This window comes from Oncorhynchus tshawytscha, linkage group LG19 (assembly GCF_018296145.1).
Source record: "Oncorhynchus tshawytscha isolate Ot180627B linkage group LG19, Otsh_v2.0, whole genome shotgun sequence".
Classification (NCBI taxonomy): Eukaryota; Metazoa; Chordata; class Actinopteri; order Salmoniformes; family Salmonidae; genus Oncorhynchus; species Oncorhynchus tshawytscha.
In genome coordinates, this window is record NC_056447.1 from 57327760 (window position 1) to 57349967 (window position 22208).

At 43.4% G+C, this 22208-nt stretch overlaps 1 protein-coding gene across 4 annotated transcripts in view; it reads left to right on the forward strand.

Annotated features, from left to right (window-relative positions):
• Window positions 1–22208, forward strand: part of slc25a22a (solute carrier family 25 member 22a) — an 87576-nt gene that overhangs the window by 42599 nt on the left and 22769 nt on the right. The window contains exons 1-5 of one of the 4 annotated variants that reach the window (XM_042301983.1): window positions 1503–1521; window positions 14218–14517; window positions 16364–16489; window positions 17465–17520; window positions 18382–18472. In XM_042301983.1, coding sequence (XP_042157917.1) covers window positions 14498–14517; window positions 16364–16489; window positions 17465–17520; window positions 18382–18472 — 293 coding nt within the window. In that variant the 5' untranslated portion in view covers window positions 1503–1521; window positions 14218–14497. Of the gene's footprint in view, window positions 1–1502; window positions 1522–6925; window positions 6946–13156; window positions 13285–14217; window positions 14518–16363; window positions 16490–17464; window positions 17521–18381; window positions 18473–22208 lie in introns of those variants that run through there. The other 3 variants (XM_042301982.1, XM_042301981.1, XM_042301980.1) reach the window with 3 other exon arrangements.

A 22208-nucleotide genomic window follows, 5' to 3' on the forward strand; every position in this document is an offset into this window, starting at 1 on the left:
ATTTTCAAGTAGATTTAAGTCAAAACTGTAACTCGGCCACTGTCTTCTTGGTAAGCAACTCAAGTGTAGATTTGTGTTTTAGGTTATTGTCCTGCTAAAAGGTGAAATCTCTCAGTGTCTGGTGGAAAGCAGACTGAACCAGGTTTTCCTCTAGGACTTTTCCTGTGCTTAGCTCCATTCAGTTTATTTTTTATCCTGAAAAACTCCTCAGTTCTTAACGATTACAAGCATACCCATAACATGATGTGCTTGAACATATGGAGAGTGGTACTCAGTAATGTGTTGTATTGGGTTTGCCCCAAATATTTTCAGGACAAAAAGTGAACTGCTTAGGAAAATGTTTTGCAGTATTACTTTAGTGCCATGTTGCAAACAGGATGCATGTTTAGTCATCTTTCAGACAGGATAGACTATCAATCAATCATTCATTCACTGCACCCAGCCCACCACAGGAGTTGCTGGTGCGTGATGAGACAAGGATTTCCCTACCAGCCAAGCCCTCCCTAACCCAGATGACGCTAGGCCAATTGTGCGTCGCACCACGGACCTCCCCGTCCCGGCCGGTTACGAAACCAGAGTCTCTGGTAGTACAGCGCCCTTAACCACTGCGCCACCCGGGAGGCCCTTGACTAATGTTTTTAGGGGTGAGACTGCATCTAGGGTACAATATAGAATTCAATGGCTTTACTTCATTCTTGCAAGGTTCAATTAAGATCTTCAGTTAGCTGGTTAACTGATTTTTTAACTCTGACGTCCTTGGGTAGGTGGAGGGAGTCTGGAAGGTAATCTAGGAATCTTTGGGTTGTCTGAGAATTTATAGCACGACTTTTGATGCTCCTTGGTTGGGGTCTGAGCAGATTATTTGTTGCGATTGCAAACATAATAAAATGGTGGTCCGACAATCCAGGAGATGCAGTATGTGTCATTAGAGCAGTTGTTTTTACAATCATAACTTAATAGGTTCATATTGATTGGCTTGAAGGGCATTCTAGAGCGTGCAATATTTCCCTATAACTCACAGTATATCAACAGGGTAGAATTCATTGGCTTTAGTTCATTCTATAACTCACAATATATCAACAGGGTAGAATTCATTGGCTTTACTTCATTCTATAACTCACAATATAATGAAACAGCAGGGAGCAGGTCTCGAACCCTCTAACTTCTAGCCCGAGGTCCCGCGCGCTATCGACTGTGCCGCAAAAGCAAGCTCGTGCGGCAGTGTCGACATTCCGCGCATTTATAAATCGTTACAATATAGAATTCAATGGCTTTACTTCATTCTTACATATTCTATGTTTGAGCTGCTTTTCAAAGCAAAAAAAAAGTTGAGTGGAAAACATTATTGTCATTTTTAAAAGGGATTTTCATACTTAGTAAACTAGGACTGACGGTTTGGTTAGCTGAGCTAGCAAGTCTGTTTGGTTACCACGGCAACTACTGTAGCTATCTAGTAAACATGCTAGCTACTTCAGTGGCTGTTGAACACATTTCTACCTGCAAATTAACACACTTCTAGAGGTAAATGTGTTTAATTATAGCCAGGGTATAAAAGGGATAATCAACTCGGGGCTCTATTCGTTCACTGGGAAAATAATGCCACTCCGTGGAAGGTCAGTTTTTCCTACTCCACTAAGCGCGTCGAGGAACACACCTTCCACGTCGTTCATTTATTTTCCATACAAAGCATTGTATTATCGTTGTATTATCCTTTACTTATATAGTTACACGTTTATTTGCCATGTGTAAATTAATTCTTCAGAATTCTTCATTCCCTATATAGTGCACTACTTTTATGGGTCCTTGTCAAAAGTAGTGCACTATATAGGGAATAGGGTTCTATAGGGCCCTGGTTAACAGTAGTGCACTAGGGAATACGGTTCTATAGGGCCCTGGTTAACAGTAGTGCACTAGGGAATAGGGTTCTATAGGGCCCTGGTTAACAGTAGTGCACTATATAGGAATAGGGTTCTATAGGGCCCTGGTTAACAGTAGTGCACTAGGGAATAGGGTTCTATAGGGCCCTGGTTAACATAGTGCACTAGGGAATAGGGTTCTATAGGGCCCTGGTTAACAGTAGTGTACTATATAGGGAATAGGGTTCTATAGGGCCCTGGTTAACAGTAGTGCACTAGGGAATAGGGTTCTATAGGGCCCTGGTTAACAGTAGTGCACTAGGGAATAGGGTTCTATAGGGCCCTGGTTAACAGTAGTGCACTATATAGGGAATAGGGTTCTATAGGGCCCTGGTTAACAGTGGTGCACTATATAGGGAATAGGGTTCTATAGGGCCCTGGTTAACAGTAGTGCACTATATAGGGAATAGGGTTCTATAGGGCCCTGGTTAACAGTAGTGCACTAGGGAATAGGGTTCTATAGGGCCCTGGTTAACAGTAGTGTACTATATAGGGAATAGGGTTCTATAGGGCCCTGGTTAACAGTAGTGCACTAGGGAATAGGGTTCTATAGGGCCCTGGTTAACAGTAGTGCACTAGGGAATAGGGTTCTATAGGGCCCTGGTTAACAGTAGTGCACTATATAGGGAATAGGGTTCTATAGGGCCCTGGTTAACAGTGGTGCACTATAAATAGGGTTCTATAGGGCCCTGGTTAACAGTAGTGCACTATATAGGGAATAGGGTTCTATAGGGCCCTGGTTAACAGTAGTGCACTATATAGGGAATAGGGTTCTATAGGGCCCTGGTTAACAGTAGTGCACTAGGGAATAGGGTTCTATAGGGCCCTGGTTAACAGTAGTGTACTATATAGGGAATAGGGTTCTATAGGGCCCTGGTTAACAGTAGTGCACTATATAGGAATAGGGTTCTATAGGGCCCTGGTTAACAGTAGTGCACTATATAGGGAATAGGGTTCTATAGGGCCCTGGTTAACAGTAGTGCACTAGGGAATAGGGTTCTATAGGGCCCTGGTTAACAGTAGTGTACTATATAGGGAATAGGGTTCTATAGGGCCCTGGTTAACAGTAGTGCACTAGGGAATAGGGTTCTATAGGGCCCTGGTTAACAGTAGTGTACTATATAGGGAATAGGGTTCTATAGGGCCCTGGTTAACAGTAGTGCACTATATAGGGAATAGGGTTCTATAGGGCCCTGGTTAACAGTAGTGCACTAGGGAATAGGGTTCTATAGGGCCCTGGTTAACAGTAGTGTACTATATAGGGAATAGGGTTCTATAGGGCCCTGGTTAACAGTGGTGCACTATATAGGGAATAGGGTTCTATAGGGCCCTGGTTAACAGTGGTGTACTATATAGGGAATAGCGTTCTATAGGGCCCTGGTTAACAGTGGTGCAGTATATAGGGAATAGGGTTCTGTAGGGCCCTGGTTAACAGTGGTGCAGTATATAGGGAATAGGGTTCTATAGGGCCCTGGTTAACAGTGGTGCACTATATAGGGAATAGGGTTCTATAGGGCCCTGGATAACAGTAGTGCACTATATAGGGAATAGGGTTCTATAGGGCCCTGGTTAACAGTGGTGCACTATATAGGGAATAGGGTTCTATAGGGCCCTGGTTAACAGTGGTGCACTATATAGGGAATAGGGTTCTATAGGGCCCTGGTTAACAGTAGTGTACTATATAGGGAATAGGGTTCTATAGGGCCCTGGTTAACAGTAGTGCACTAGGGAATAGGGTTCTATAGGGTCCTGGTTAACAGTAGTGTACTATATAGGGAATAGGGTTCTATAGGGCCCTGGTTAACAGTAGTGCACTAGGGAATAGGGTTCTATAGGGCCCTGGTTAACAGTAGTGTACTATATAGGGAATAGGGTTCTATAGGGCCCTGGTTAACAGTAGTGCACTATATAGGGAATAGGGTTCTATAGGGCCCTGGTTAACAGTAGTGTACTATATAGGGAATAGGGTTCTATAGGGCCCTGGTTAACAGTAGTGCACTATATAGGGAATAGGGTTCTATAGGGCCCTGGTTAACAGTAGTGCACTAGGGAATAGGGTTCTATAGGGCCCTGGTTAACAGTAGTGTACTATATAGGGAATAGGGTTCTATAGGGCCCTGGTTAACAGTAGTGCACTAGGGAATAGGGTTCTATAGGGCCCTGGTTAACAGTGGTGCACTATATAGGGAATAGGGTTCTATAGGGCCCTGGTTAACAGTGGTGCACTATATAGGGAATAGGGTTCTATAGGGCCCTGGTTAACAGTGGTGCACTATATAGGGAATAGGGTTCTATAGGGCCCTGGTTAACAGTGGTGTACTATATAGGGAATAGCGTTCTATAGGGCCCTGGTTAACAGTGGTGCAGTATATAGGGAATAGGGTTCTGTAGGGCCCTGGTTAACAGTGGTGCAGTATATAGGGAATAGGGTTCTATAGGGCCCTGGTTAACAGTGGTGCACTATATAGGGAATAGGGTTCTATAGGGCCCTGGATAACAGTAGTGCACTATATAGGGAATAGGGTTCTATAGGGCCCTGGTTAACAGTGGTGCACTATATAGGGAATAGGGTTCTATAGGGCCCTGGTTAACAGTGGTGCACTATATAGGGAATAGGGTTCTATAGGGCCCTGGTTAACAGTAGTGTACTATATAGGGAATAGGGTTCTATAGGGCCCTGGTTAACAGTAGTGCACTAGGGAATAGGGTTCTATAGGGCCCTGGTTAACAGTAGTGTACTATATAGGGAATAGGGTTCTATAGGGCCCTGGTTAACAGTAGTGCACTAGGGAATAGGGTTCTATAGGGCCCTGGTTAACAGTAGTGTACTATATAGGGAATAGGGTTCTATAGGGCCCTGGTTAACAGTAGTGCACTATATAGGGAATAGGGTTCTATAGGGCCCTGGTTAACAGTAGTGCACTAGGGAATAGGGTTCTATAGGGCCCTGGTTAACAGTAGTGTACTATATAGGGAATAGGGTTCTATAGGGCCCAGTCAGCCAATACCGAATCATGTAGCCTCAGTACGCATCATGTCCAGTCAGCCAATACCGAGTCATGTAGCCTCAGTACGCATCATGTCCAGTCAGCCAATACCGAGTCATGTAGCCTCAGTACGCATCATAATCAGTCAGCCAATACCGAGTCATGTAGCCTCAGTACGCATCATAATCAGTCAGTCAATACCGAGTCATGTAGCCTCAGTACCATCATAATCAGTCAGTCAATACCGAGTCATGTAGCCTCAGTACCATCATAATCAGTCAGTCAATACCGAGTCATGTAGCCTCAGTACGCATCATAATCAGTCAGTCAATACCGAGTCATGTAGCCTCTGTACCATCATAATCAGTCAGTCAATACCGAGTCATGTAGCCTCTGTACCATCATAATCAGTCAGTCATATCCAGGCAGAGCAAAGTCATATGAAAAACCTTTTAAAAAGGCAGGATGATTGAAGAGTGATGTGAACTACAAATTCAAACCATAATCGAACAGCTGGAGTTTTGCTTGTTAGATTATTCTAGTTAGATTATTCTAGTTAGATTATTCTTGTTAGATTATTCTAGTTAGATTATTCTTGTTAGATTATTCTAGTTAGATTATTCTAGTTAGATTATTCTAGTTAGATTATTCTTGTTAGATTATTCTAGTTAGATTATTCTTGTTAGATTATTCTTGTTAGATTATTCTAGTTAGATTATTCTTGTTAGATTATTCTTGTTAGATTATTCTAGTTAGATTATTCTTGTTAGATTATTCTAGTTAGATTATTCTTGTTACATTATTTCAGTTAGATTATTCTTGTTAGATTATTTCAGTTAGGTTATTTCAGTTAGGTTATTTCAGTTAGGTTATTCCATTTAGATGATTGTAGTTAGATTATTTCAGTTAGATTATTCTAGTTAGATTATTCTAGTTAGATTGTTTTTGTTAGATTATTTCAGTTAGATTATTTCAGTTAGATTATTCTAGTTAGATAATTCTAGTTAGATTATTTCAATTAGATTATTCTAGTTAGATTATTTCAGTTAGATTATTTTGGTTTGACAGTCAGCAAGTGCATAATGTAGGCCTGTTGTAAGGATCAGACCCTGTGTCTTTCAGAATAGCACAGGTATTTTTTTATGGCCCAACTGTTGAGGATTTAATGGTGAGCAAGGGTCAGTTTAGTCAAGCCCTGACTGTTATCTGCCTCATTTAGGGCCTAGTTCTGCTTGGGTCTTTTGGCAACACTTTAACCAGGCTGGTTATCAGTTGATGTTCTGTATGTATCTGTAGTCACTGCAGTTCAGTTGGAGTCCAGGGTCTTGTTCATTCGGCAACAAACGGAAGAAAACTGACTAAAAAGAGGGAGGGACACCTATCCTTGTCTAATAAGAAATCCCTGTTTACGTTTTCTGTTGCAAAATGTTTTAAAATATTTTGTTACTGTTGTGACCTAATGAACAGAACCCTTGTTAGGGGGACTGACTGTAGCATTGTAGCTTAAAGAGTTCAATGTTCTGCTGTCCTGGTAACTAAGACTGCATCCCAAATAGAACCCTATTCCCTATATAGTGCACTACTTTAGACCAGAGCCCTATGGGGGCTAGGGAGTAGGGTGCTATATGGTTCCTAGTCAGAAGTAGTGCACTACATAGGGAATAGAGCACAAGTTGGAACATAGGTAAGTTGCTTATTCAACATTTCTAGTGTTATTTATCACTGTTATCAGTCTTCAAGGTACAAAGTAAAGATAGGAAGTGTGTGTGGGTGTGTGTGACGTTTCAAGTCACATTGGAATGTCACATAAGAAGTTCCACAATAGGCCTGTAAACCTGTAGTTTGTCAGATGTGCAGTTTGCTGTCTACTCAACATTGAATTGTTATTTTATTATTTAATCTTTATTTAACTAGGCAAGTCAGTTAAAGAACAAATTATTATTTAAAATGCCGGTCTAAACCGGCCAAACCCGGACGACGCTGGGACAGTTGTGCGCTGCCCTGTGGGACTCCCAATCACATCCGGATGTGATGCAGCCTGGGTAGGCTAGCCTATTTCTCAACCTCTCGGTCTCTATAGTGGATCAGTTGTTTCTCTGTTTCTATAGTGGATCAGTTGTTTCTCTGTTTCTCTGTTTCTATAGTGGATCAGTTGTTTCTCTGTTTCTATAGTGGATCAGTTGTTTCTCTGTTTCTCTGTTTCTATAGTGGATCAGTTGTTTCTCTGTTTCTATAGTGGATCAGTTGTTTCTCTGTTTCTATAGTGGATCAGTTGTTTCTCTGTTTCTATAGTGGATCAGTTGTTTCTCTGTTTCTATAGTGGATCAGTTGTTTCTCTGTTTCTACAGTGGATCAGTTGTTTCTCTGTTTTCTACAGTTCTTTGCCACAACACTTTTGACTTAGTTTAATAAAATATATTGACGCAAAGCGTCCTTCACATTAGTAGAGTGTTGCGCGGGCCGGGCACAAAAAACAAAAGCTCAAGGCGCTCTCTCCATATTCCTCCTATATTCATTTAGCTAGCCTGATTCCACATCATTCCCAACAGACACTAGAACAAACTTTTCCATAAATGTAGCAGCCTACAGGGTCTTCAGAAAGTATTCACACCTCCTGACTTTTTCAACTTTAGTCCCTGTTAGGAGGACAACATAATATCTCTTTCATCAGAACAGAACACACTGACCCACATACACTACACTACAAACAACACTACACACAACACACCACCACACACTATAAACACAACACCACACACTACAAACACTAAACTACACACACTACAAACACAACACACAACACACCACCACACACTATAAACACAACACTACACACCACCACACACTACAAACACATCACACCTATAAGTACAGCGAGGGAATACATTTTTAGTGTGTGATGCATGATCCTGTGGGACCACTAACAGGGTCTTCAGAAACTATTCACACCTCCTGACTTTTTCCACGTTGTTGTGGTTTGCAGCCTGAATTTAAAATGGATTAAATGTAGATGTTGTGTCACTGGTCTACACACAATACCCCATTATGTCAAAGTGGAATTATGTTTTTAGAAAGTTGTACAAATTAATTAAAAATGAAAAGCTGAAATATCTTTAGTCAATAATTACTTAAACCCCTTTTAATACGTTTTAAGTTTAAGATACTTTCTGAATGACTACCTCATCTCTGTACCCCACACGTACAATTATCTGTAAGGTCCCTCAGTCCAGCAGTGAATTTCAAACACAGATTCAACCACAAAGACCAGGGAGATTTTCCACTGCCTTTCAAAGAAGGGCACCGATTGGTAGATGGGTAATACAAAAAAAATCAAAGCAAAAAGCCCGGCTGTTTGATGAATTGTTCAGCAGTCCTATGGCTTGGGGGTAGAAGCTGTTAAGGAGCCTTTTGGACCTAGAATTGGCTCCCCGTGTTGAGGATCAACGTGGCAGATGTGTTGTTGCCTACCCTTACCACCTGGGGGTGGCCTGTCAGGAAGTTCAGGATCCAGTTGTAGAGGGAGGTGTTTAGTCCCAGAGTCCTTAGCTTATTGATGAGCTTTGAGGGCACTATGGTGTTGAAAGCTGAGCTGTAGACAGTGAACAGCATTCTCACATAGGTGTTCCTTTTGTCCAGGTGGGAAAGGGCAGTGTGGAGTGCGATTGAGATTGCATCATCTGTGGATCTGTTGGGGCGGTATGCGAATTAGAGTGGGTCTAGGGTTTCCGGGATGATGGTGTTGATGTGAGACATGACCCGCCTTTCAAAGCACTTCATGGCTACTGACGTGAGTGCTACGAGGCAGTAATCATTTAGGCAGGTTACCTTTACTGTCTTGGGCACAGGGACTGTGGTGGTCTGCTTGAAACATATAGGTATTACAGACTGGGTCACTACAAAAATACAAAGATACAGGCTTCCTTCCTAACTCAGTTGCCAGAGAGGAAGGAAACCCTTCAGGGATTTCACCATGAGACCAATGGTGACTTTAAAACAGTTACAGCATTGAATGGCTGTGATAGGAGAATATTGAGGACGATGTTAATGTATATATTGCATTAAGCTAGCTAGTAGCATGCTCGAAACAGACATTGTTAATGTATATTGCATTAAGCTAGCTAGTAGCATGCTAGAAATATACATTGTTAATATATATTGCATTAAGCTAGCTAGTAGCATACTAGAAATATACATTGTTAATATTTTTTTGCATTAAGCTAGCTAGTAGCATACTAGAAATATACATTGTTAATATTTTTTGCATTAAGCTAGCTAGTAGCATGCTAGAAATAGACATTGTTAATATATATTGCATTAAGCTAGCTAGTAGCATGCTAGAAATATACATTGTTAATATTTTTTGCATTAAGCTAGCTAGTAGCATGCTAGAAATAGACATTGTTAATATATATTGCATTAAGCTAGCTAGTAGCATGCTAGAAATATACATTGTTAATATATATTGCATTAAGCTAGCTAGTAGCATGCTATATATAGACATTGTTTATATATATTGCATTATGCTAGCTAGTAGCATGCTAGAAACAAACATTGTTAATATATATTGCATTAAGCTAGCTAGTAGCATGCTAGAAATAGTTAATATATATTGCATTAAGCTAGCTAGTAGCATGCTAGAAATATACATTGTTAATATATATTGCATTAAGCTAGCTAGTAGCATGCTAGAAATACATTGTTAATATATATTGCATTAAGCTAGCTAGTAGCATGCTATAAATAGACATTGTTTATATATATTGTTATATATATATTGCATTATATATATTGCATTAGCTAGTAGCATGCTAGAAACAGACATTGTTTAGCAAATAGCTAGTAGCATTGTTATATATTGCATTATTGCATTAAGCTAGCTAGTAGCATGCTAGAAACAGACATTGTTTATATATTGCATTAAGCTAGCTAGTAGCATGCTAGAAACAGACATTGTTTATATATTGCATTAAGCTAGCTAGTAGCATGCTAGAAACAGACATTGTTTATATATTGCATTAAGCTAGCTAGTAGCATGCTAGAAACAGACATATATTGCATTATGCTAGCTAGTATGCTAGAAACAGACATTGTTTATATATTGCATTAAGCTAGCTAGTAGCATGCTATTATATATTGCATTATGCTAGCTAGTAGCATGCTAGAAACAAACATTGTTAATATATATTGCATTAAGCTAGCTAGTAGCATGCTAGAAACAGACGATGTTAATGTATATTGCATTAAGCTAGATAGTAGCATGCTAGAAACAGACATTGTTTATATATTTCATTAAGCTAGCTAGTAGCATGCTAGAAACAGACATTGTTTATATATTGCATTAAGCTAGCTAGTAGCATGCTAGAAACAGACATTGTTTATATATTGCATTAAGCTAGATAGTAGCATGCTAGAAACAGACATTGTTTATATATTGCATTAAGCTAGATAGTAGCATGCTAGAAACAGACATTGTTTATATATTGCATTAAGCTAGCTAGTAGCATGCTATTATATATTGCATTAAGCTAGCTAGTAGCATGCTAGAAACAGACATTGTTTATATATTGCATTAAGCTAGCTAGTAGCATGCTAGAAACAGACATTGTTTATATATTTCATTAAGCTAGCTAGTAGCATGCTAGAAACAGACATTGTTTATATATTGCATTAAGCTAGCTAGTAGCATGCTAGAAACAGACATTGTTTATATATTGCATTAAGCTAGATAGTAGCATGCTAGAAACAGACATTGTTTATATATTGCATTAAGCTAGCTAGTAGCATGCTATTATATATTGCATTAAGCTAGCTACAGTAGGTTACACTGCTACTGTCATAGTTCTATGGCACAGCTACATTTCAGTGGCCACTAGCCATGATTGAGACAATGCTATTAACATGTAGTCTAATGTTTGAGCACAACGCTACAGCGCCAGTTACTGCTACTGGCGTAGTTGGTACGGAATCCAGATGGATCCTAGTGAGTCGGTCACAGTGAGGTGGGAGCAGCTCTGGAGAGAGAGAGCACACTGTCAGTTTGAAGGGATTGGAAGGGATGATGATTCCTAGGGGATTAGAGTGGTCCGTGCCAACCTGTCGCCTGCGTTCTACTATCACACACACACACACACACACGCACACGCACACACACACACACATGAGTCTTGTATACACACACTTCATATAAAGTACTATATAATCATTAAACCCTGAATCTGCAACACTATATAATCATTTTATTTCAATAAACCCTTGTAATTGATATTGGTTCAGAGGATTTGCAAAGTAAACTGCCTAGAAAAAGGAAGCAGTAAAATTAGAACAGCGAGAAGTTAACAAAAAGCCAGAGGCCTGGGAAGAGATGTGAGAGAGAGAGAGAGAGAGAGAGGACAGAGGCCTGGGAAGAGAAGTGAGAGAGAGAGGACAGAGGCCTGGGAAGAGAAGTGAGAGAGAGAGGAAGAGAAGTGAGAGAGAGAGGAGGCCTGGGAAGAGAGGTGAGAGAGAGAGAGAGAGAGGCCTGGGAGAGAGAGAGAGGACAGAGGCCTGGGAGAGAGAAGTGAGAGAGAGAGAGGACAGAGGCCTGGGAAGAGAAGTGAGAGAGAGAGAGACAGAGGCCTGGGAAGAGATGTGAGAGAGAGAGGACAGAGGCCTGGGAAGAGAAGTGTGAGAGAGAGAGGACAGAGGCCTGGGAAGAGAAGTGTGAGAGAGAGAGGACAGAGGCCTGGGGAGAGAAGTGAGAGAGAGAGAGAGGACAGAGGCCTGGGAAGAGAAGTGTGAGAGAGAGAGAGATAGGAAGAAGAGAGGACAGATGCCTATGAGAGAGGGAGAGAGAGAGAGAGAGAGAGAGAGAGAGAGAGAGAGAGAGAGAGAAAGAAAGAAGAGAGGACATAGGCCTGTCAGAGAGAGAGATAGAAAGAAGAGAGGACAGAGGCCTGTCAGAGAGAGAGAGAGAAAAAGAAGAGAGGACAGAGGCCTGTCAGAGAGAGAGAGAAAGAAGAGAGGACAGAGGCCTCTCAGAGAGAGAGAGAAAGAGGAGAGATAGTCTGGACTGTGAAGCCACAGGGAACAGAAGAGAGGTCAGGTGAGGTGAGAGGGAAGCGAGAGGAGGAGAGGTGAGGGGAGAGGTGAAGGAGGGGAGGAGAGGAGAAGAGAGGAGAGGTGAGAGGTAGGAGAGGAGAAGAGAGGAGGGGTGAGGTGAGAGGGAGGAGAGGAGAAGAGAAGAGAGGAGGGGTGAGGTGAGAGGGAGGAGAGGGAAGAGAAGATAGGAGAATTGAGGTGAGAGGGAGGAGAAGAGAGGAGAGGTGATGTGAGACAGGAAGTGGAGAGGAGAGAGTGTAGGTCCTCCATTGGGACTCGTCAGTGAGATAGGGACCTCCTCTGACCCCTACACTACAGCCCACCACACACACACACACACACACACACACACACACACACACACACACACACACACACACACACACACACACACACACACACACAAACAAGCACAGTGTACAGCACAGCCAGGGCCCTGAGTCCCCATCCAAACCAAATGCAACGCACTTCCATGGAGCACAGCTGCATTCTCAGTGTCCACTGCTCCAGCTGTATTCATTCTAGGCCTGGTACTCACAAGATAAATATCCATGCTGTTCCATCTCTACTGTATAGGCATAATTGTATACCGAGGATCTGTTTTTCAAGTAAAATGATAAGTCAGAAAAAGTCTGAGTGGAAAAGAAAGAATGTTCTGTGTTGGAGAGTCACGACTGAAGAGGAAAAGGGTGGGGGTGGGGGAGAGGGTGGGAGGGATGGAGAGAGAAGGAGGAGGGGGGAAGGAGAGGGAGGGAGGGAGAAAGCGAAAAGGAGGGAGGGAGGGAGAAGGGGGGAGGAAGAGAGAGAGAGGGGAGGGAGAGAGAAGGAAGGAGGGATAAGGGGGCTGGGTAATAGCTGGGCGAGAGAGACGTCGTGATTGGTTGTGGAAAGGGGTGGAGAGCGTGTAGGGGGAAATGGAAAGCAGATTTCCACATCAGGCCTGTTTCTGTTCTGCTGTGTACAACACATCAGGCCTGTTTCTGTTCTGCTGTGTACAACACATCAGGCCTGTTTCTGCTCTGCTGTGTACAACACATCAGGCCTGTTTCTGTTCTGCTGTGTACAACACATCAGGCCTGTTTCTGCTCTGCTGTGTACAACACATCAGGCCTGTTTCTGTTCTGCTGTGTACAACACATCAGGCCTGTTTCTGTTCTGCTGTGTACAACACATCAGGCCTGTTTCTGCTCTGCTGTGTACAACACATCAGGGGCTTCCGAGTGGCGCAGCCGTCTACGACACTACGTCTCAGTCCTAGTCACCGGTTCGGATCCTGGCTGTATCACATCCGGCCATCATAAAGGGTACATAAATCAAATGTAGCGTCTTTCTCTAAGTTTTCCCACCAGTCTGATTATGAAGCTTTATGTGGATGTGTTTTCTTTTTGCTTCACCAATTCAATACAGAACATAATGTAGACCGGTGTAAACGCAGACCAAGCAACACCAGGCAACGTACATGCAAACAGATATACTCTGCTATAGGGCAACACCAGTGTAATGTCAGTACAGTATTCTGATGGCCACCCATCATTAAAACCTCTTATTAAGGATCGGATCCCTTTTTTTTCCCTTTCTATTTTTCACCTAAAATTACATTCCCAAATCTAACTGCCTGTAACTCAGGCCCTGAAGCAAGGATATGCATATTCTTGGTACCATTTGAAAGGAAACACTTTGACGGTTGTGGAAATGTGAAATTAATGTAGGAGAATATAACACATTAGATCTGGTAAAAGATAATACCAACAAAAAAATATGTGTTTTCTATGATTTTAAATGTTCCATCATCTTTGAAATGCAAGAGAAAGGCCATAATATCATATTGGAGTTTAGGCGCAATTTAGATTTTGGCCACTAGATGGCAGTAGGGTGCCAGCAAAGTTTCTTATTGATCCAGTGAAGCATTGCAATATATAAGTCTTTGGTGTGAGGATACTGCTAACTGAATGAGTATAGCAGCCCACGATAAGGCCACTTTGACAATGTAGGACAAGTCTTAGGAAACAATGTTGTATGGTGACTGTGTGTGTGTGTGTGTGTGTGTGTGTGTGTGTGTGTGTGTGTGTGTGTGTGTGTGTGTGTGTGTGTGTGTGTGTGTGTGTGTGTATGTGTGCTATAACTCCCTCTCCAGCCTCATCAAGCCCCCAGTTGTTGACGTATTTCAGGGCAAACAACTCCTTTGTCCCGAGCGTTGATGTTGTTAGCTAACAGCTTCTATCTTTCACCTGTTTCAGATATCCCTCCCTATCGGACCTCAACTTCTTGCGCTTCAGAGGCCAGCTGACAGACAAGACAACTGACTGATCGAAAATAAAAATAATAATAATAATAATAATAACGTTTGGATTCAAAGTTTTAAAGACACAGAAACTAAGGAAGAGCCAAGCAAACAGACTGCATTATAGACTAAAGAAAGAAACACACAACAACAATAACAACAGCAGCAGATGGACTGACTGGCACATCACACAGACACATATCAACTCTCTGACGACCAGCCGGCGCCTCACGTAAATGGCTGACAAGCAGATCAGGTGAGCTAATGGCTACAACGACTACACTGTGAAATAGAACCCTATTCCCTATATAGTACACTACTTAAGACCAGAGCCCCATAGAACGCTATTCCCTATATAGTACACTACTTTAGACCAGAGCCCTATAGAACCCTATTCCCTATATAGTGCACTACTTTAGACCAGAGCCCTATAGAACCCTATTCCCTATATAGTACACTACTTTAGACCAGAGCCCTATAGAACCCTATTCCCTATATAGTGCACTACTTTAGACCAGAGCCCTATAGAACCCTATTCCCTATATAGTACACTACTTTAGACCAGAGCCCTATAGAACCCTATTCCCTAGTAGTACACTACTGTACCCTACCCTATTCTATATAATACCTACTTTAGACCAGAGCCCTATAGAACCCTATTCCCTATATAGTGCACTACTTTAGACCAGAGCCCTATAGAACCCTATTCCCTATATAGTACACTACTTTAGACCAGAGCCCTATAGAACCCTATTCCCTATATAGTACACTACTTTGACCAGAGCCCTATAGAACCCTATTCCCTATATAGTGCACTACTTTAGACCAGAGCCCTATAGAACCCTATTCCCTATATAGTGCACTACTTTAGATCAGAGCCCTATAGAACCCTATTCCCTATATAGTGCACTACTTTAGATCAGAGCCCTATAGAACCCTATTCCCTAGTAGTACACTACTGTTGTCCGGGGCCCTCATTGGGCACTATACTCTGTAGGGAATAGAGTGCCATCCAGCCTAAGCTGTGTTTAGAAAACAGAAGTGAAAGTTGTTGAATACTGCATTATATTCATGTTCATCTTTCTTCAACAACGCCTTGCCCCGCCCACCTTAGGATCTGTCTTTTCAGCCATCTATTTCCTGTGTTTGAGAGGTGTTTTTCAGCCATCTATTTCCTGTGTTTGAGAGGTGTTTTTCAGCCATCTATTTCCTGTGTTTTTTCAGCCATCTATTTCCTGTGTTTGAGGTGTTTTTCAGCCATCTATTTCCTGTGTTTGAGAGGTGTTTTTCAGCCATCTATTTCCTGTGTTTGAGGTGTTTTTCAGCCATCTATTTCCTGGTTTGTGTTTTTCAGCCATCTATTTCCTGTGTTTGAGAGGTGTTTTTCAGCCATCTATTTCCTGTGTTTGAGAGGTGTTTTTCAGCCATCTATTTCCTGTGTTTGAGAGGTGTTTTTCAGCCATCTATTTCCTGTGTTTGAGAGGTGTTTTTCAGCCATCTATTTCCTGTGTTTGAGAGGTGTTTTTCAGCCATCTATTTCCTGTGTTTGAGAGGTGTTTTTCAGCCATCTATTTCCTGTGTTTGAGAGGTGTTTTTTTTTCAGCCATCTATTTCCTGTGTTTGAGGGCCATCTATTTCCTGTGGTTTTTTCAGCCATCTATTTCCTGTGTTTGAGGGTGTTTTTTTTTCAGCCATCTATTTCCTGTGTTTGAGAGGTGTTTTTCAGCCATCTATTTCCTGTGTTTGAGAGGTGTTTTTCAGCCATCTATTTCCTGTGTTTGAGAGGTGTTTTTTTCAGCCATCTATTTCCTGTGTTTGAGGGGTGTTTTTCAGCCATCTATTTCCTGTGTTTGAGGGTGTTTTTCAGCCATCTATTTCCTGTGTTTGAGAGGTGTTTTTCAGCCATCTATTTCCTGTGTTTGAGAGGTGTTTTTCAGCCATCTATTTCCTGTGTTTGAGAGGTGTTTTTCAGCCATCTATTTCCTGTGTTTAAGAGGTGTTTTTCAGTATTTCCTGTGTTTGAGAGGTATTTTTCAGTATTTCCTGTGTTTAAGAGGTGTTTTTCAGCCTCCTCTCTCCCATGATCCTCTCCTCCTCCCCAGTTTGCCTGCCAAATTGATAAATGGTGGGATAGCAGGGCTGATCGGTGTGAGCTGTGTGTTTCCCATTGACCTGGCCAAGACCCGCCTGCAGAACCAGCAAAATGGATCACGACTCTACACCAGCATGTATGTATCACAGTATAGTTTCCCGACATGGGTGCGAACCAATGCCCACCTGCACACAGCAACACTGTCCACCCAAGACTGTATTGTAATCGCTCTACCAAACTCAGGACTTAATGCTTCTACAACTCACATTTCACCAGTTAAATCTCTATCTATTTGGAATACACAACCAACCAGCCAATAACAGATCTACATCACACAACCAGCCAGCCAATAACAGATCTGCTGGTTCTGTGTTCTAGGTCCGTTATTGACTGGTTGGTTCTGTGTTTTAGGTCCGTTATTGACTGGTTGGTTCTTTGTTTTAGGTCCGTTATTGACTGGTTGGTTCTGTGTTCTAGGTCCGTTATTGACTGGTTGGTTCTGTGTTCTAGGTCCGTTATTGACTGGTTGGTTCTATGTTCTAGGTCCGTTATTGACTGGTTGGTTCTGTGTTCTAGGTCCGTTATTGACTGGTTGGTTCTGTGTTCTAGGTCCGTTATTGACTGGTTGGTTCTGTGTTCTAGGTCCGTTATTGACTGGTTGGTTCTGTGTTCTAGGTCCGTTATTGACTGGTTGGTTCTGTGTTCTAGGTCCGTTATTGACTGGTTGGTTCTGTGTTCTAGGTCCGTTATTGACTGGTTGGTTCTGTGTTCTAGGTCTAGGTCCGTTATTGACTGGTTGGTTCTGTGTTCTAGGTCCGTTATTGACTGGTTGGTTCTGTGTTCTAGGTCCGTTATTGACTGGTTGGTTCTGTGTTCTAGGTCCGTTATTGACTGGTTGGTTCTGTGTTCTAGGTCCGTTATTGACTGGTTGGTTCTATGTTCTAGGTCCGTTATTGACTGGTTGGTTCTGTGTTCTAGGTCCGTTATTGACTGGTTGGTTGTGTGTTCTAGGTCCGTTATTGACTGGTTGGTTGTGTGTTTTAGGTCCGTTATTGACTGGTTGGTTCTGTGTTCTAGGTCCGTTATTGACTGGTTGGTTGTGTGTTTTTAGGTCCGACTGTCTTATCAAGACCATCCGCTCAGAGGGATACTTCGGGATGTACAGAGGTAGGTTTGGGTGAGGACGCGGAGGTGACAGGTCACACTGAAGCCAAGCAGCACAGTGAGGTCATAGTGCCATATGCTGACCACTGATACCCTGATAACTAACAATTCCAAAAACTACTGTCATACAGTGTACACATAAGGATATATGAATGAGTGATGGTACACACACACGATGATATCAGTATCAACGTATGCATATGAGATGAACAATGTAGGGTAAGTAACATTATATAAGGTAGCATTGTTTAAAGTGGCTAGTGATATATTTACACACACACACACACACACACACACACACACACACACACACACACACACACACACACACACACACACACACACACACACACACACACATACCAGTATACAGAATAGTAGTAGTAGCCTGAGTGCCTGGGAATTGGTAAATCCTCATAATTCTCTCTCACATCTCTCCCTCTCTTTCTCTCTCTCTCTCTCTCTCTCTCTCTCTCTCTCTCTCCAGACTTCCTCTCTCTCAAACCTCTCTCTCTCCCTCTCTCTCTCTCTCTCTCTCTCTCTCTCTCTCTGTCACTTCCTCTATCTCAAACCCCTCTCTCTCTCTCTCTCTCTCTCTCTCACTTCCTCTCTCTCGCTCTTTCTCCCTCTCTCCCTCTCTCCTCTCTCTCTCTCTCACTTCCGCTCTCTCACACCCCTCTCTCTCTCTCTCTCTCTCACACACCTTTCTCTCCCTCTCTTTCTCTCTCTCTCTCACTTCCTCTCTCTCAAACCTCTCTCTCTCCCCTTCTCTCTCTCTCTCTCTCTCTGTCACTTCCTCTATCTCAAACCCCTCTCTCTCCCTCTCTCTTTCTCTCTGTCTCTCACTTCCTCTCATTGTTACAGGGTCTGCGGTGAACTTAACCCTGGTCACTCCAGAGAAAGCCATCAAGCTAGCAGCAAATGACTTCTTCAGACAATACCTCTCCAAGGATGGGTAAGATGTGATGACGAAGACTAACACACACACACACACACACACACACACACACACACACACACACACACACACACACACACACACACACACACACACACACACACACACACACTCCTTGACACATCACATTATGCGGCCTGTGTCTCTGTCTCACTGTTTGACTGTTTCTCTGTCTCACTGTGTCTCTGTCCCACTGTGTCTCTGTCCCACTGTGTCTCTGTCTCACTGTGTCTCTGTCTCACTGTTTGACTGTTTCTCTGTCTCACTGTGTCTCTGTCTCACTGTGTCTCTGTCTCACTGTGTCTCTGTCTCACTGTTTGACTGTTTCTCTGTCTCACTGTGTCTCTGTCTCACTGTGTCTCTGTCTCACTGTGTCTCTGTCTCACTGTTTGACTGTTTCTCTGTCTCACTGTTTCTCTGTCTCACTGTGTCTCTGTCTCACTGTGTCTCTGTCCCACTGTGTCTCTGTCTCACTGTGTCTCTGTCTCACTGTGTCTCTGTCCCACTGTGTCTCTGTCTCACTGTGTCTCTGTCTCACTGTTTGACTGTGTCTCTGTCCCACTGTGTCTCTGTCCCACTGTGTCTCTGTCTCACTGTGTCTCTGTCTCACTGTGTCTCTGTCTCACTGTGTCTCTGTCTCACTGTTTGACTGTTTCTCTGTCTCACTGTGTCTCTGTCTCACTGTGTCTCTGTCTCACTGTGTCTCTGTGTCTCTGTCCCACTGTGTCTCTGTCTCACTGTGTCTCTGTCCCACTGTGTCTCTGTCTCACTGTGTCTCTGTCTCACTGTTTGACTGTGTCTCTGTCCCACTGTGTCTCTGTCCCACTGTGTCTCTGTCTCACTGTGTCTCTGTCTCACTGTGTCTCTGTCTCACTGTGTCTCTGTCTCACTGTTTGACTGTTTCTCTGTCTCACTGTGTCTCTGTCTCACTGTGTCTCTGTCTCACTGTGTCTCTGTGTCTCTGTCCCACTGTGTCTCTGTCTCACTGTGTCTCTGTCCCACTGTGTCTCTGTCTCACTGTGTCTCTGTCTCACTGTTTGACTGTTTCTCTGTCTCACTGTTTCTCTGTCTCACTGTGTCTCTGTCTCACTGTGTCTCTGTCTCACTGTGTCTCTGTCTCACTGTTTGACTGTTTCTCTGTCTCACTGTGTCTCTGTCTCACTGTGTCTCTGTCTCACTGTGTCTCTGTGTCTCTGTCCCACTGTGTCTCTGTCTCACTGTGTCTCTGTCTCACTGTGTCTCTGTGTCTCTGTCCCACTGTGTCTCTGTCTCACTGTGTCTCTGTCTCACTGTGTCTCTGTCCCACTGTGTCTCTGTCCCACTGTGTCTCTGTCTCACTGTGTCTCTGTCGCTCAATAAGGAAGTGGTCTGATGAAGCGGATGCCACACGACAGGATTGTTTTTTTAATAGCACAGACTGGAATATATTCCGGGATTCATCCAATGGCATTGAGGAGTATACCACCTCAGTCACTGACTTCATCAATAAGTGCATCGACGACGTCGTCACCACAGTGACCGTACGTACATATCCCAACCAGAAGCCATGGATTACAGGCAACATCCGCACCGAGCTAAAGGCTAGACCTGCCGCTTTCAAGGAGCGGGACACGAATCCGGACGTAATAAATCCCACTATGCCCTCAGACGAACCATCAAACAGGCAAAGCATAAATACAGAACTAAGATTGAATCCTACTACACCGGCTCTGGCGCTCGTCGGATGTGGCAGGGCTAGCAAACTATTATGGACTACAAAGGGAAGCACAGCCGAGAGCTGCCCAGTGACACAAGCCTACCGGATGAGCTAAAGTACTTCTATGCTCGCTTCGAGGAAAGCAACACTGAAGCATGCATGAGAGCACCAGCTGTTCCGGAAGACTGTGTGATCACACTCTCCACAGCCGATGTGAGTAAGACTTTAAACTGGTCAACATTCCGTGGGGCCATATGGATTACCAGTTTGCGTACTCAGAGCATGCGCGGACCAACTGGCAAATGTCTTCACTGACATTTTCAGTCTCTCCCTGAACGAGTCTGTAATACCTACATGTTTCAAGCAGACCACCATAGTCCCTGTGCCCAAGACAGCGAAGGTAACCTGCCTAAATGACTACCGACCCGTAGCACTCACGTCTGTAGCCATGAAGTACTTTGAAAGGCTGATCATGGCTCACATCAACACCATCATCCCGGAAACCCTAGACCCACTCCAATTCACATACCGCCCCAACAGATCCACAGATGATGCAATCTCAATCGCACTCCACACTGCCCTTTCTCACATGGACAAAAGGAACATCTATGTGAGGATGCTGTTCATTGACTTCAGCTCAGCATTCAACACCATAGTTCCCTTAAAACTCATCAATAAGCTAAGGATCCTGGAACTGAACACCTCCCTCTTCAACTGGATCCTGGACTTCCTGAATGGCCACCCCCAGGTGGTAAGGGTAGGCAACAACACATCTGCCACGCTGATCCTCAACACCGGGGACCCTCAGGGGTGTGTGCTCAGTCCCCTCCTGCACGTCTCCAACACCATAATTAAGTTTGCTGACGCCACAACAGTGGTAGGCCTGATCACCGACAACGATGAGACAGCCTATAGGGGGGAGGTCAAAGACCTGTCATTGGTGTGCCAGGACAACAACCTCTCCCTCAACGTGGAAAAGGAGGGCCAAACACGCCCCCATTCTCATTGACGGGGCTGTAGTGGAGCGGGTTGAGAGTTTCAAGTTCCTTGGTGTCCACATCACCAACAAACTATTATGGTCCAAACACACCAAGAAAGTCGTGAAGAGGGCACGACAACACCGTTTCCCCCCTCAGGAGACTGAAAAGATTTGACATGGGTCCTCAGATCCTCCAAATATTTCTATAGCTGCACCATTGAGAGCATCCTGACCAGTTGCATCACTGCCTGGTACGGCAACTGCTCGGCCTCTGACCGTAAGGCGCTACAGAGGGTAGTGCGTATGGCCCAGTACATCACTGGGGCCGAGCTTCCTGCCATCCAGGACCTATATACTAGGCGATGTCAGAGGAAGGCCCTAAAAATGGCCAAAGACTCCAGCCACCTTAGTCATAGACTGTTCTCTCTGCTACCGCACGGCAAGCGGTACCGGAGCGCCAAGTCTAGGTCTAAAAGGCTTCTTAACAGCTTCTTCCTCCACGCCATAAGACTGCTGAACACACCCCCCATGGTTTTTACACTGCTCGCTGTTTGTTATCGATGCATATCCACTTTACCCCTACCTACAATGCCTTGCAAAAGTATTCATCCTCCTTGGCGTTTTTACCTATTTTGTTGCATTACAACCTGTAATTTAAATGGATTTTTATTTGGATTTCATGTAATGGACATTGGTCCACATTGGTGAAGTGAAATGAAAAAAATTACTTATTTAAAAAATGTCTAAAAAAGTCCAAACGGAAAGTGGTGTGTGTATATGTATTCACCCCTTTGCTATGAAGCCCCTAAATAAGATCTGGTGCAACCAATTATCTTCAGATGTCACATAATTAGTTACAACTAAGTGTCACATGATCTGTCACATGATCTCAGTATATATACACCTGTTCTGAAAGGCCCCAGTCTACAACACCACTCATCAAGGGGCACCATGATGACCAAGGAGCTCTCCAAGCAGGTCTGGGACAAAGTTGTGGAGAAGTACAGATCAGGGTTGGGTTATAAAAAATATATCCAAAACATCCCACGGAGCACCAC